The 16,015-nt window shown below is 53.6% G+C and overlaps 1 protein-coding gene across 1 annotated transcript in view; it reads left to right on the forward strand.

The window, feature by feature from the left end:
• The first annotated feature begins 8,860 nt into the window (after nucleotides 1-8,860).
• NHSL2 (NHS like 2) overlaps nucleotides 8,861-16,015 on the forward strand; it is an 84,599-nt gene continuing 77,444 nt past the window's right edge. Inside the window, exon 1 of the mRNA XM_073885893.1 lies at nucleotides 8,861-8,978. Coding sequence (XP_073741994.1) covers nucleotides 8,912-8,978 — 67 coding nt within the window. The 5' untranslated portion in view covers nucleotides 8,861-8,911. The remainder of the gene's footprint in view (nucleotides 8,979-16,015) is intronic.

Consider the following 16,015-nt stretch of genomic DNA (forward strand, 5'->3'; position numbering starts at 1 on the left):
TCATCCCCATCCCTCCTCCCCGACCACTGATCCAGACGAGCTCCCCGCCCTCAGCCCCATCCCTCACCGTCATATCACCATGTTGATTTCCCTCATAGCACTTCTACCAAAGCCAGCCATACATCGGTTATTTATGCCTTTAGTTATTGTCTGTCTCCTCTGACTCGCCTGTCAGCTGCTTCCGTCTGCCCTGTCCACCTCTCTATCTCCCAGGGCCCGGCCCAGGGCCTCGATACAACAGGCCCAGTGAAATCTAATGAGCAAGTGAATGACTAAGGCGTGTAGGGTCTGGAAGGTAGTGAAGCACAGCGCATGTCGATCCCCTTCTTCTGTCCTCCTTGCATCAGCTAGCTGTAAGACCTGCGGCCTCCTGCAATGGGTGCATAATCTGTTGGGGTACCAGACGGCAATATTAGAATTCCTGATGACCTTGCTTATTCTCATGTATTTCTTTGTGTTTTAGCACTTATAGCATCGATGAGCACAGCATTACATGTATGTCGTTTACACAGAAGTAGACACCTGTTGGGGTATAGGCTCAAATATATTTGGAAGCAAACTGGCCAGCTCTTGGCAGCCTGTGGGCCACAGATGGGTTAGGCTGGGCCAGCATAGAGGTTTCCCCAATTGGAGGATGAATGCCTTGGGGGCCCCCGGGAGGAGTGCATCATGCACGCTCCAGTTTGCTTCCCCCAGCCTACTTCACAAATGTCCCCACCTTCCTGACCTTCGGAGGCATGTGTATTTCCAACCCTTGCCTACGGTTTCCTTTGAAAGTCGCTTAGAGACCCTTCTACTCTGAACCGGGGTGCTCATCTCCCCCCAGGGGCAAGTATAGCAAGACAAACCGAGGCCTGGGAGCCCCCTGAAGGCAGCCACTGGAGTCTCTCATTCGTGTGTCCTCTGTGACCAGAACAGCACCTAGAACAGGATGGGTGTTCAAGTTGTTTGAGAAGAGACTTGTTGACTAATGTCAACGCATAGGATAGCCCTTTGAGTGTCTGAGGCAAGAGGACCCTCAAGGAGCAATTAGGCCCATGTATTTTACCGCCCAGGTGGAAACAAAAAGGGGCTCAGAGAGGCCCAGGGCCTGCCCAAGGTCATGAAGCATCCAACCCACACTTTCCCCTGTGCTGGCCTGTCTGCTTATCCTCTGGGATGTATGCTTGTTTATGATCCAAGTCTTGGCTGGTTCCACCCCCTTGGCCTTGGCCCGCTACTCATCAACACAGGCTCTCAGAAAGCGCTCTGGCTTTCTTACTGGGACAGGGGCCAAAGAAGAAAACATGCCTCAGATCACAATTCTAGAGCCTACTGCCCTCCCTGAACCCACTTTCTGTACACCTGCACCCCCCTTCCTTGGCTGTCAGTGGCATCAACACCCTTCCAGTGGGTCCTTGGGCCCACATTACAAAGTGTGCAACTCACCTTGAGTGAGGGCCTGCTATGTGTCAGGTTTTTTTAAATAAATTTTTATAGGAAATTCACACACACACACACACACACACACAAAAGAGCACACATCAAAAAGTGCACAGGGGGGCACCTGGGTGGCTCAGTTGGTTAAGCCACTGCCTTCGGCTCAGGTCATGATCCCGGAGTCCCGGGATCAAGTCCCGCATCGGACTCCCCCTTCTCTGTGGGGAGCCTGCTTCTCCCGCTGCCTCTGCCTGCCACTCCCCCTGCTTGTGCTCACTCTGTCTCTCTCTCTCTCTCTATGTCAAATAAATAAATAAAATATTAAAAAAAAAAAGTGCACAGGGGCGCCTGGGTGGCTCAGTCAGTTAAGCGTCTCCCTTCAGCTCAGGTCATGATCTCAGGGTCCTGCGATGGAGCCCTGCACTGGGCTCCCTGCTCAGCGGGAAGCCTGCTTCTCCCTCTGCCCCCCCACCCCCCCTGCTTGTGCTCACGCTCTCTCTCTCTCTCAAATAAATATATAAAATCTTTTTTTAAAAAAGTGCACACATCAGTGAATGATCCTAAAATGAACACAGCCGTGTACCCATGACCCAGGTCAAGAAGTTGAACCTGACCAGGACCACAGAAGTGCTCCTCAAAGCGCTTTTTAGCCATCATTGCAGATCTCCTCGCCACAGCCCCCAAGGAAGGGATAAGTAATTCAATCCACTTTACAGATACCAAATTATTTTTCTTGAACTCATTTAATTCAGTCTTGAATACTCAAGAAATTATACTAGTTTTTTCCTCCAATTATTATTGGAGTCTAGTATGCATTAGAATACATACATGACTATTAGATTTAAAAAGATCATCTGGGTATATGTGAAATTGTCATACCACTATTTCATGTACCACTAGCAAAACGTAGACCACACTTCAGGGAACATCGTGTTGTACTGTGGGAATAAACACAGGGGGACGGCTGTTTACAGCTGGGAAGATCCGAAAAAGGCTTGAAGCAGGACGGGAGGTGTAGGGCAATGGCCCTACCAGTCCCAAAAAGGATGTGGCCATGGGGAGGTAAGTGTGCTCCTGGCTGTCAGGCTAAGAGAAAGCTTCATGGAGGAGGAGGCTGGGTCTTGAGAGATGAGTACGGCTTTGCTCAAGCAGAGACGGAGGTGGAAGAGAACTATTCCAAGCAGATGGAATAGAAGACAGAGAGCACTTTGGGGGGCTTGGGAGAGAAGTTGGTAATTCAGGCTTGAGGGGGCCTGGAGAGTGTCTCCAGGATGGGGCGCTGAGTGAACTGCCAAGCACCGGCTTCTGGTAGGCCAGGACCCGCTGGAGCCAGAGTTGGGGTCTTGTATTCGAACTCACTTCTCCTTCTGGAACTCGTACCCAGAGCTTCGCCGTACCAGGATAGAGTGTGTGCAGATCACGGCAGACAGGGCCAGCAGAGCGAGGAAGAGCCGGACTTGGAGTCAGCCTCACGTGGGTTCTCGCCCCGACCATGCCACTTACCAGCACCACCTCCTTCCCTAAGCTCCGTTTTCTGGTCCGCGGAATGGGGACTGATCACCGGCCCCTCACAGGTGGTTGTGAGAAGTGAGAGCATGACTAAAGTGACAAACTGGCTCTCTTCCCAGCTCTTGGGTTCCATCCGGGGGAAAGTCTGGAGATGGTACCCCCCGCCTCGTTCCCTCCCTCCCCCGCCCCCTCCCTCTGTCCTCCAGCCCTGTGTACAGGTGACAGCAATGAGCTTTAAACTCCTTCACTTTGGGGAGACGGACCTCAGAGTTGCTGATTTCGGGCCTCAGACTTCTCTGTCCCCTCTCCTGGTGTGTCTAAAGGCACCAAGTCGGGTGAGGAGCCTGGTCCTCTTTCCTGGAGAGACACAGCTGCTTCTGGTCTGGCTTGGCTTGCACATGTGCTGGAAAGATGCCCCTTCCCCACGCCCAAAATCCAGGTGAAGACACCACAGGGGACCTAGCCCCCTCCTAAAGCCATTATGGCACCCGCCCCCCGCCCCCGACCTAAGCACAGTGCTCAGCACCAAGGATAGCTGAGTTCCTAGCCCCTTTCCACAGGTGGTGATCTTGCGGCCACCCGCACCACACACAGCCCGAATGCCCACCCTCATAAGTCAGAAGGGTGAGAATATTTTGAGAAGACTCTTGAGTTGCTGGGGGTGGGAGGACCAAGCTTTGGAGGGGTAGTCAGGGAGCAAAGGGAAGGTAGGAGGGGAGGTCTGCGTGGGCAGGGTAGCGTGGCCCATACCGACTGGTCAGCAAACACTAACTGAGACATCCTCTGTGCCAGGCCTGGCATAGCCCACACTCGGGGGCCCCAACTCTGACACAGCCCTCCAGCAACTCACAAGCTGCCAAGAGCAGAGAAGGGTCAGGAGCCCGTGGAAGATTTCTAACAATTCCGGGACTTCTGTGTTTAGGGACAAGTTGAGTGACTCAGGCAGCGCAGGCTGAAGGTACTCAAGAGTGAGCCCTGCAGACTGGGAATGGATGGGGAGAAGGAAGGCTTTAATGGGGTGGTGGGGTTAGAGCTGAAACTGGAGGGGCTGGAGGATTTGGGAACAGGGAGAGACAGAAGGGGATGAGAAGCACTTTTTCTTTTTTTTGTAAGATTTATTTATTTTGGGCGCCTGGGTGGCTCAGTTGGTTAAGCGACTGCCTTCAGCTCAGGTCATGATCCTGGAGTTGCAGGATCGAGTCCCGCATCGGGCTCCCTGCTCGGTGGGAAGTCTCCCTCTCCCTCTGCTGCTCCCACTGCTCATACTTTCTCTCTCTGTGTGTAATAAACAAATAAAATCTTATTTATTTATTTTAGAGAGAGCAGTGGGGAGGAGCAGAGGGAGAGGGAGTCTTAAGCAGACTCTGCACTGAGCCCAGAGCCCGACGTGGGGCTTGATCTCACGACCCTGTGATCGTGACCTGAGCCGACACCAAGAGTCCGATTTAACAGACTGCACCACCCAGGCGCCCCGAGAAGCACTTTTTAGCTAGTGCCGACTATATGCTTCATGCCCCTTTGCTAATGGAAGTCTCAAGCGAGAGGTTTTCATCCCCCGTTATACAGATGAGGAAAATCGAGGCCGGGGAGGTTAAGAGACTTTGCAGGGCCACACCAATGGAAATGGTGGGGTGAGGATTTGAATCCAGATTGCTCTGACTACAAAGCCTTTCCCGGGTTGCTTTACCCATTGGGCGATAAGTCACAAGGACGAAGTAGAGAATAGAATGTGTAGCCCACAAATTGAATGGGCAGAGAGGTTTATTTATTTATTTTTTAAAGATTTTATTTATTTATTTGACAGAGAGAGAGATAGCGAGAGCAGGAACACAAGCAGGGGGAGTGGGAGAGGGAGAAGCAGGCTCCCCGCAGAGCAGGGAGCCCGTCGCGGGACTCAATCCCAGGACCCTGGGATCACGACCTGAGCCGAAGGCAGACGCTTAACGACTGAGCCACCCAGGCGCCCTGGGCAGAGAGGTTTATTTCAGGAAACAGAGAAGCACGGACTGACACTTTATTTATTTTTAAAGATTTTATTTATTTATGTATTTATTTATTTATTTATCAGAGAGAGAGAGAGAGAGAGAGAGAGAGAGAGCGAGCGCCCGCACAAGTAGGGGGAGGGGCAGAGGCAGAGGGAGAAGCAGGCTTCCCGCCAAGCAGGGAGCCCGACGACGCGGGTCTCCATCCCAGGACCCTGGGATCATGAGCTGAGCCGAAGGCAGACGCTTAACCGGCTGAGCCACCCAGGCGTCCCCGGACTTGACACTCTAGACAGCAGGTCCCTGGGAGGGTGCAAGCAATGGAGTGATAGGATTTGGGTTACATTTGTAAACGCTCCCTCTGGCTGCTGTGTGAAGAATAGATTAGAGGATCTAGGGGTGCGGGCAGGGAGCCCAGTGAAGAGGGTGTTCACGGCAGTGGTCCAGGGGAGAGGGAAGTGAAGGTGATACTGCAAAGTGCTTGGATGCGAGACAGTTCTGAGGAACAACATACAGGACTCTGTAAGTGGATGGGAAGGGAGATGAAAGTGTTAACGATGCCTAAAAACCTTCCCCATCCAGCTGAGGTGATAAAGGGGGAGACAGTAGAGAAAGTACCAAACTTGGAGATAGCGGCCCAAATCCTGTCTACCTCATGTACTAGTCGGGTTCATTTAGTCAAGAAGGAGTGGGGGCGCCTGGGTGGCTCAGCGGGTTGAGCATCTGCCTTTGGCCCAGGTCGTGATCCCAGGGTCCTGAAATCGAGTCCCGTGTCGGGCTCCCTGCTCAGTGGGGAGCCTGCTTCTCCCTCTCCCTCTGCCCCTCCCCCTGTTCATGTTCTCTCTCTCTCAAATAAATAAATAAAATCTTTAAAAGAAAAAGGAGTGTGTGACCCACCCCCCACCCCCAGCGGTGAACAGAGCAGGGAGGCCCAATGAGAAAAGATGTGAAAGCATCTGTGACTGGTTGTGGCCACAGGGACACTGGTGACTGGGCAAGGGAAGCTCTGGGGGGTGGGAGTGGGAGTGTGAGAAGGGTCTGGGGCTTCCCTGGGGCTAACAGAAAGAGGTGGAGACCTGGGACCCGGGTGTAGACTCTTTATGAGAAGCTCAGACGAGAAGAGGAGAGAGAGGAATGATGGGACAGAGGGGAGGCAGGGAGAAAGGACAAGTTCTGTGTCCGCTGTTCTCTTTTGTTGGGTTTTGTCCTCTGGGAGCGACTTGAGCACATGTCGAGGCCCCAGTGGAAGAAGCCAGTGGGGACCTTGGCCAAGCTGCCTCCCCCTTCTTAGCCTCCACTTAGGTACCTGTAAAGCGGATCGGACGAAGACTGTCTACCTCACAGGGCTGCGTGGGAAGATCTACAATGATGGCTAAAAAGCTCTTCGAGGAGCGCTTCTGTGGTCCTGGTCAGACTCAACTTCTTGACCTGGGGAGCGGGTACACGGGTGTGTTCAGCTTACGATCACTCACTCGGTCCTCGGCCCCACCCTCCATGCCCTTACTCTTCAGACGCTCCAAAACCCGCCCGTTCCTGTGTGAGCTTCCTTGGCTGATCCCTGGGAATATAATCTGGGGTCCCAAGTGCACAGTGCAATCGAGTTCAAATCTGGTTTGACTCCCAGCGTGTCCTATGCCTTTTAGAACCATCTCCAGATCTCATGGTTCTGTCTCCTCCAGCCCCACTTCAGGCCACGTTTATAACCTTGAACCTACCAAGACTCACATCCAGGACCCACCACCAGTAGATAAGGGGTCAGGGACCAGATGTCCCCCAAGCTTGCCTTCAAGGTTTTTGCCACCACGTTCATAAACCTTTCATGATTTTTACTATATTCATACATTCATTTTTCCCAAGATGCTTCCCTCTTGGCCTTTTACACTTGCTCTGGGACCTCTATTTGCCAACCCCTCTTTTCTGCCCCCGGGGGGGGGGCCTCCTTGGAAGCCCCCTGCCACATTCCACAGGAGACCCCCCCTCCGGGGGCCAGAAAAGAGGGCTTGGGAAATAGAGGTCCCGGAGCAAGCGTAAAAGGCCAAGAGGGAAGCAAAGATCATACCATGCCATGACTTTTCTGTATAATTGTGTCTCTCCCACGAGGCTGGGGAGCCTCGAAGGCAGCGTCTGCCTCCCTCTGTCGCCTCAGTGTGGCACAGAGGTGAGGCTTAGGTGATGTGCATGGAATTGTTGAAGAAAACTGAGGAGACCCTTGACCGTTGGGGCCCTGACAGGAGAAGTCCCTAGTGGGGGTAATGTTCCAAATGTTTAGCAGTGTGCCCTTTCTCTCTCTGGGTCTGGCCAACTCTTCTTCATCCTTGATGACCCCGTCCAAGGATCACCGCCTCTGGGAGGGTGTCCTCCAACTCTTCCAGACTGAAGAAGTTTCTCTTTGGTGCTCCCACAACATGTGGATCCTTGCCCTGGTATAGTGGTCACCCCATTGTACTGTTGTGCTCTGTGGATATGTCCGTCTCCCCTCCTAGGTGGTGACTTACTACATCTGTGTCCCCAACACCTAGCAGAATGCCTGCCCGGCCAGAGTAGATCCCCGAGAACTATTGAAAGAACGGCAGTGATCGGGTGGGTGAGTGGGTGGGTGAATGGACGGACGGATGGATCCCACTTTAGACCTCTTGCCCCCAAGTCAGAAGGCTCTGCTGTCTGGGTGGCACGGTGCTCCAGGTCGGCCAGGCGGAGGTGCTAGCCAGCCCCGTCCCCATGGTGCTCTGTGGCCGTGACTTTGACAGACAGGTCCCCCGTCTCAGTGGGCAGGAGTCTGACAACATCAGGTTGGACGGTACCACAACCCCACCAAGCCGCCAGGCTGTTAGGGCTGGAACGAGCTGCTGAGCCAGCACAAGCTGCCCCGTGTTACTTATCCCACAGGGTTGCAGCACTTGCAGTGAGCAGCTGCATGCGCGTGGGGAGGAGGTGGGAGAGAGAGAGAGAGAGAGAGAGAGTGCGGGAATTACAGTGGGACTCATGGAAGGAGCCCTCTTATTGGCTGCCGAGGGTCCCAGTTCCAGGCACTGAATCCTGGGGGCTGCCAGCTCAGCCCTGCCCCTGCGAAGGCAAAGCGGGCAGGGGAGGGGAGAGCGGAGCGAGGCTTCAGGCGTGTCTGCCAAGGCGGCAGGTCCGCCCCGGTGGCCACACTGGCCACGCGGGAGGCATCTGGCTGTGTTCGCTCCAAGCCCACAGGCCGGCCGCCTGGCGCTGCCAGAATTTCCCCAGGTCTCTGCCAGGGCTGGAGCCGGGAGTCCGGTGGCTGCTGTCCCTTACAGACCTGGGTCCATCCCCCAGTGGAGCAGGGAGCTGTATCACTTAGAATTCCTGGGGAGCACATTCCGTCGCCGGTCCCTGTCACACTCCCGGATTAGGCTCTGTTATTGGCCCCTCGCTCCCGCAAGCGTCTGCAGACGGAGCGGAGCCCGAGCGGCCGCAGCAATGACGGCGCTGAGCGCAGAGGCAGCTGGGCGGGCGAGGGGGGGCCCCGAGGGGGGCGGGGGTGGGCCCGGGGGTGGGGGGGGAGGGGGGGGGGGGGGGGGGGGGGGTGGGTTGTGGGCTGCCGGCAGCGCTCGCTGCGGGTCCCCTGGAGCCTGGGCTGCTCCACCTGAGTAGAGCCCTAAGCAAGGGGGAGGGGGACAGAGAGAGAGACAGAGGAAGGGGGGGGGAGGGAGGGAGGGAGAGAGAGAGAGAGAGAGAGAGAGAGAGAGGCTGAGAGAAGCTCCTAGCAGGCTCTAGTCCAAGTGAGAGGGTCAGGTCTGGACAATTGTGTGCCAGGGGCACAAGTGGGATTCGGATGAGCCATGTGTGTGAGAAGCGAAGCCGAGGTGATGTAAGCACCTGGGGAGGAGCGCAAGCAGAGGAGGAAGAGGAGGAGGAGGGGGAGGAGGAGGAGGAAAAGGAGGAGGAGGAGGAGGAGGAGGAGGAAAAGGAGGAGGAGGAGGAGGAGGAGGAGGAGGCGGGCGGCAGCCACGGGGCAGCTGCCAGTCCAGAACAGAATGATGGGCAACTCTCACCACAAGCAACCGAGGAGTAAGAGCCAAAGCAGGATGCATTCAGCAACAGGTACTCTCTTCCCTTCCCTCCTTTTTCTGGGGCCCCTCCAGCCAGGGCCTCCCCAGCTGCAGCCGCGCGGGGCCCCTGACCCTTGGCGTGACTTGCAGGGGCTGGCAGGGGGCGGGGAGAGAGCCCGAGGGAGCTGCGGGCGAACTCCCAGCTCCGCTGCTCCCGCGCCAGCCTGAATTGCATAAGTCAGAGCTCCCGGAGGTGGCAGGGGCTAGCCTCCTCGCCAGCAACACCATGTAGCCTCTGGAGGGTGGCTGGACCGTCTGGGAAGTGAGCAACGCGCCTTGGACTGAAGTTTATTGCTAGGACGGTGCTTTCTGTCTGGATCCAGGAGGCAGAGACCTGGAACCATGCATGGCTTATCCTTTACGAGACTCCTTTGTTATTCGAACCTTCATCTCCCCCCAGCGGCACCCCCCCCCCAACCTCGCACTGTACACCTCCACCTCTCCTGGTTCTACCTCATATGCTGCATGCATGGAATGAGCCAGACAAATCTGTTTCTTGCTGTGTAATGCCCTGCCCCCACCTCCTGCCCCAGCCCCGGAGCGGAGCTCTCCTCACTGCATGGGTGAGAAGAGCATGTGCCAGCCTTGAGCTTGGTGCCCTCCTGCCCTGGGCGTACCCTGCATCATCACTTGGCCTCCTCCAGACGTGGACTCGAGGGTGCTGGCATAGTTCCCCCCAACAGCCTCTTCCTGGATGCTGACAGGATGGAAAGCAGGGAGACAGAATCTGGAGACAACTTTTCCTAGCTTGCCTTCCCAAGCCGAGCAAAGAGCAATGTGGATGAAACTTCTCTCGTCCCGTTCACCCCGCACTAACTCTTTCCCCTCCTGCCCGATCCTTGGCCACGTGGGAAGCACCTTCCACTGCCGCCTCAGGTCAGGCCACATCCATGAGGACCAGGGGTCCCCTCCCTGCGCTCCTCCCTCCATCTTGCTAGTGCCCCCCACCCCGTCTCCCTACTCAGTGGCCCTCCCCACAGAAGAAGCCCATGGTTTTCTCTGTACCCATTTGGGAGGCCCATGTCTACCGTTCTGGCCAGCGGGAAGGAAAGGAAAGTTTTTGCCAAGTTTAACTCAAGTTTACCGTAAGAAAGCAACACACAGATTGGGGGCTTGCCAAAAGCCTGCCATGCTCAGGACCAGAGGGCTGCCTCTGCCCTTTCCTGGGAACTTGGCCAGCCGAGTGGTTATGGGGAGTTGTCCAGGGCCAGCCAGTTCTAGGGGCGGTCCTGGAACGGGGGTCTCGCAGAGTGTTGGTGCAAGGGAAGCTACTGGAAAGCAACTTGGAATGTGCTGCAGGCAGGGTAACTGCCCCTGGGGTCCACCTGTCGGAGCTGGGCCTGATTTGACCTCCTAGGTGGGCTTAATTTGGGCCCCTTTGGGGCACTGAGCCAACAGCAAAGGTTCTGGGCATTGAAGTTTCTTTGGAATCTTCTGGGGACGTACTCTTCTGAGGCCACCATTGGGTGGATGGCCCAGCCATCACCTCATAGCGTCCTGCTTCCCTGGCACGGAGCTGGAGGCTCAGGCCCCACGGGTGTTACATGGAGATACTCGGCCGCCCAGTACGGGAGCTTGAGGATCACTTTCCACATAAGTGCTGGTGCTACAGCTTGGGACACTCACTGGCTGCTATTTCATTTCTTAGAAATTGCTCTGCCTCTTCAATGTCAGTTCCCATCCAGGGTCATCCTGGAAGCAGTAGCTGCTGGACCAGCTTCTGGAGGCATGAGGAGGTGGCCTCTGGACTACTTCTCCCTCCCCACTTCACCTCCTGGCCCTCGCCTTTCCCCGGCACTGCGCCTGCTCACTCACCATCCCTAGGCAGTCCCCGAAGCCTTGGTGGAACGTTCAGTCCCGCTGAGCTAACTAGAGAAAGAACCGGTTAGCCTCTCGGCCCCAGGCTGCCCACTGACTGGTCAAGGAGAGGAGATAGACACAGGAAACAGCCGAATGGTCTAAGGGAGGAGGTGAGGCCCAACCACAGGAGGTAGGTCTGTCCTGAGGTCGCCAGGAAGAGCCTCAGGGAGGAAGAAAGCCCCTCTTGCATTGCCCACCCTCAGATGCAAATATCCCTCCTTCTTCAGAGCTCCAAGTGGGGCTTGCATCTTCTCTCACGCTATGCCTCTCCCCTGGCAGGTAAAGCCACACCAGGAGACCACCTCCAGAGGCTTAGCCTCCACATCTCTAGTCCCCGCTCAAACCAACAGTCAACTGCTCCATCTCCACCTGAATGTCCCACAAAGATGTCACTGTCAGCTAAGCACCTCTTGTACTCCCCTCCACCCCGGCAAAGAAGCTCCCCCTTCTCTTGTCCATTTTCTCTTGGTGACACCACCATCTCTCCAGGAACCCAAACTCGAAACTAGAGTCATCGTCTGCTCTTCTCTCTCCCTCCCCTCACAATTAAAAATTTCACTCATCCATCGGTCCATCCATCTGTCCGTCCATCCATCTGTCCATCCGTCCATCCATCCGTTCATTCAACTAATATTTATTGTTGAGTCTTCCTCTGAGACCTGGCAGCCCCTCCTTTTATCCCACTGTCAGTGTGAGTCCAGGCCTTTGTTACCTCTGGCCTGTTCCAGAACTGGGCTCCCGGCCTCCACCTTTGCCCTTCTCCTGGCCACGCCTAGTGCAGCCCGCCACCAGAGTGATTCGACCCTGCACTCTCGTGCTGTGAGCCCAAGCCTTGCTAATTTGGGGCAGGGAGATCCGGATTGCTCCCAATGTGTGGCCCCGCTTGTCCCAGGTGGCCCAGGGGATCATTTGTAGATGATCCAGAGAAAACCTTTTTTTTTTTTTTTTTTTTACCTTTCAGAGTTCTGTATGTATTTTGGTGTGTATCAGAAAGAAAATATTACTAGCAAATCCAACCCATGGTTTCTCATATATTTTTTATTAGGGCAAGATTAAGTGTTTTAAAATGAGTCTTTTAAAATAAAATAGTTAAGTAAATAATATTACAGGTGGTGCATGGAAATAGAAAAAGTTGAAAATGTGAGACACGATTGCCTTAGGTTTGGGAAGCAGCAGTTTCTAGGGTAAAGTATATGTTCCCTCGCACGCGGTGGAGACTTTCCATGATTGGACCCACCTACTTCTCCAGCCTCACCTCCTGTTACGTCCTTTTGAACTTGATGATCTAGTCATCTTGAACGACTTGTGGTTTTCCAAATACACCATGCCCATTCAGCACTTCCACACTTCCACAAATGTGCTTTCTTTTGCCTGGAATGCCCCCCTCTAGCCCCCCATCTTCTCTTGGCAATTTCCTATTCACCCTTCAAAGCCCTGACTGGGTGTCTCCTCTTCTCTGAAGCCTTCCCTGACTGATCTCCTTCCTCCATACAAAATATATTAACGGAGTTCATCCTTCCAACCCCTGTGCTAATTTGGTACTTTGTATGTAATTTTTTGATTGCTGACAATGTCTTTTCAAAGTGCTTTTCATCTGGCTTTTTTTTTTTTTTAACAAAGAGTTTCGTTTTTAAGAGCAGTTAAGTTCACAAAATTGAGGAGAAGGCATAGAGATTTCCTATATACCCCCCGGCCCCCTCCAGACTGCCTCCCGCATGATCAACATCCCCCACCAGAGTGGGACATTTGTTACAACTGATAAACCTATATTGACGCATCCTTATCACCCAGACTCTGTAGTTCACATTACAGTTCATTCTTGGGGTTGCATATTCTATGGGTTTGGGCAAGTGTGTGATGACATGTACCCATCATTATGGTATCATGCAGAGTATTTTGACCACCCTAAATGTCTCCTGTGATCGAGGTATATTCATCCTTCCCCCACCCACCCCCAACCTCCAGCAACCACTGGTCTTTTTACTGTCTCCCTGGTTTTGCTTTTCCCACAATGTCATATAGTTGGAATCATACAGTATGTAGCCTTTCAGATTGGCTTCTTTGACATTTTTATGGTTGTTGTGACGTGCTTATCTCCCCTAGTAAAATGTGAGCTTTTCGAAGGCGACGGCTAAAACTTGTTTACCAGAGGGTGGGAAAGAGCCGTTGACCAGGCCTTGGAAGGCTTGCATTCTGATCTCTCTTGCCTGGGAACCAGCAGGGTGATGTTAGGCAATTCATTCACCTCTGCTTACCTTCATCCTTCGGCTAAAAAAACCTATTAATTCGGGGCGCCTGGGTGGCTCAGTCAGTTAAGCATCCAACTCTTGATTTCAGCTCAGGTCATGATCTCGGGGTCGTGAGATCGAGCCCCACTTTGGGGCTCCACCCTGAGCGTGGAGCCTGCTTGAGATTCTCCCTCTCCCTCTGCCCCTCCCCCCTGCTCACGCACTCTCTCTCCCTCTCTCTCTCTCTCTCTCAAATAAATAAATAAATCTTTAAAAAAAGCTATTAATCCTTAAAGGAGATCCTTAACACACACAAGCCCCCCCACCCCCCCCACCAAGGGTGGTTGGGAAGATGTGGTGTGAGATAACTAGAAAAACTTTGAGAAAGTTGAACTCGCTTCTCAAATCAAAGAAGAGTGATTATGACTGCGGACGGGGGAACACTACGGGTCTTCCCTGAGAATGGAACCAGTCGTGAGCCCGGCCTGTTTGGGGGACCGTGGGGAGCAGCCGGGCTGAGCAATGCAGCTACAAAGTGGGTGGGGGTGCAGGTGGGGCTGGCACTGGGATGGCCCCAGAAGGTGGAAGGCATAGGTTGCTTTGACACTGGAAAACCTTGTCTGCCAAGCTCATGAGTGGGAATTGGTTTCCCACCAACTTTCACACCCCCCTGTACCCCCCTGAATGAGCTGTAGCCCTGTTGCCCTGTGAATCTGGATGGGGTGGGGGGAGATGTGTGCTAGTACCACCCTCACTACCCAGCATGTGCAGAGCTGTGCATATATGAACCATCTATTTGGACCCCTAGCCCACAAAGAAGGGCAAAGGAACCAAGAGCGCACACCTATGATATGTACGCCCGCACTTTCCATCCGCAACTTTACTTAACCCTCGGAATGCCCTCCAGGCAGGGATTGTGGATGCCATTTTACGGATGAGAAAACTGAGACTCGGGAGGAGAGCTGCCCCAGGGTCTGATGCCCAGGAAGTTGCAGAACCAGGACTGGAGCCCAGGGCCGTCTGACTGTCAAACTTGCCCCTGGCGCGCCACGCCATGGGCTTCTCGGCATCTTTGCAACTGTGGCGGGAGTCAGTAACCCTGGAGACCAGGTGTGGTGAAAGGAGGATTCTGTGGCTCTGTTCTGGTAGGGCGAGCCCATCTCTATAGCAACAGGGACTGCAGTTCCCAGCCCGGTAGAAGGCCCACCATATGTCTGGTTGATGGCACGCTTGTGTTGTCGGAATAATTAAACTCATTGGAGGCTCGTGTTGGGTCCAGAAACTGGAGCTGAGGCTTCCTGAGCTAGCAAGAAAGTGGGGTATTCTTGAGTGTAAGCCTAACCCGGGTGTTGAGAGGGGCTTCGGATGCAGGGAGAACTGGTATCACTGCTGCTCTTTGAGCCGCTCCCCCGCCTCAATCCAAGCGGCCAGCCCTGTGCTGTGAGCAAGGTGAGCTGTGCTCCAAGATGAAAATGAGCCTGCCGTTCTATCCTCTGGGCCGAAGCAAAATGCAGAAGTCCTTTCGTTGCATTTGCGAGGCGTTTTCGTAGCTGACCCGGCCCTTTCCTATTCATAAGCTTCTAGAAGTCTCAAGATCCTTGATTTCGGGATGATGGGTGCTCAAGTGGCAGGGGTTTCTGAGGGAGTCAGGTGGCCCCAATCCCTCTGGGGACCTTCCTCCCAAAGACCCGTTTCCCAACCTGACTTAAGGAGTCCATTGGAAAGTGGTATGGGGGAAGTTGAAACTCTAGGGCACCAAATAAAATACTTCCTGGTGCTCCTCACCTCCCACAACTCTGAGACATGTTGGAGGTGGAGGCATGAGCCCTGGGGCTTGAGGCCAATCACGATAGTCACCCATTTCCTGGGCCAGAACTGGAAGGAAGCAAAAAGTGGGTATAAAAAGTACATTGGCCAACCTAAGGGCAAATAACAGGGAGATGGCTAAGTAAATCCGATGCATCCCACCTCACTGAAGTAGGATGGAGCCGTAAAGAGCTGATTCTGAGGACAGTTGGGCAACATGGACAACGCTTATAATAAGGATCCCATACAAAAGGCACAATACAGAATTGTATCTGTGCTGAGCTTTACGAACCCCTGTAAAAAGTATGTCTGCACACGAGCAAGGACTGGAAGGGAATTGTGGAAAAAGCAAACCTTGATTTATTGTGAGTGGCAGGCTCGTCGGGGAATTATTCTTTCCCTTAGATTTTCATTAATGTTGTTATAATGTCATTTGTGCAAAGAAAAATAAAAACCACTAACATATAGAACAATTGCACTGGCAAATCATTCTGTCAAGCTGAGAAACCAAATCATATCATTTCTCTGAGCCAGCAAACGCACTCGAAAGACATCAGTGCAAGAGTAAAAGCCTCTTTTTAGGAAAGAAGCAGCCACGGGGGATGGGGAAATGTGTGGATTGAGTGTGGGCAGCCCCGGGTTTGAATCCCAGCTCTGACCCTTACCTTGAGGTTTGGGGGAAGTGATTTCAGCCCTTGTACCCTCCTTTTCTTCATCTGGAATGTAAGGATGCTAATGATAACCACCTCCACCGCCTTACGGGGCTATGGTGCAGAACAGATGATGTAGGATGTTTCACGGGGCTTTGCGAGGTGGGAAATGCTGTGCGGTGGAAAGCCTTATCCTGGTATATACGCAAGTACCTTGAGACAAAAGCATTAGGTACCGTTTGCCACTGTCCCACCTCAGCTGATCGCAAAGCTAGGCTGGCCTGTGTGGCTAGGTCTTGTCTTCTCTGGGCGCTGGGTGCCACTGAAATTTGATTAAGCGGGTCCAGCTGTCCCCTTTTAGCCAGGGTTAGGGAATGCTTGGGAAAATGTCGTGGGCTTTGCTCCCCCTCTAAAATGCTTAAACTTGGTGGAGAGAATAATTGATAAAGAACATGGCGAAGACTTCTTCAGCTGCTCGGACTCTT

Source organism: Callorhinus ursinus, unplaced genomic scaffold (genome assembly GCF_003265705.2).
Source record: "Callorhinus ursinus isolate GAN/ISIS: 27379988/994484 unplaced genomic scaffold, GSC_fseal_2.0 scaffold66, whole genome shotgun sequence".
In the NCBI taxonomy this organism is placed as follows: domain Eukaryota; kingdom Metazoa; phylum Chordata; class Mammalia; order Carnivora; family Otariidae; genus Callorhinus; species Callorhinus ursinus.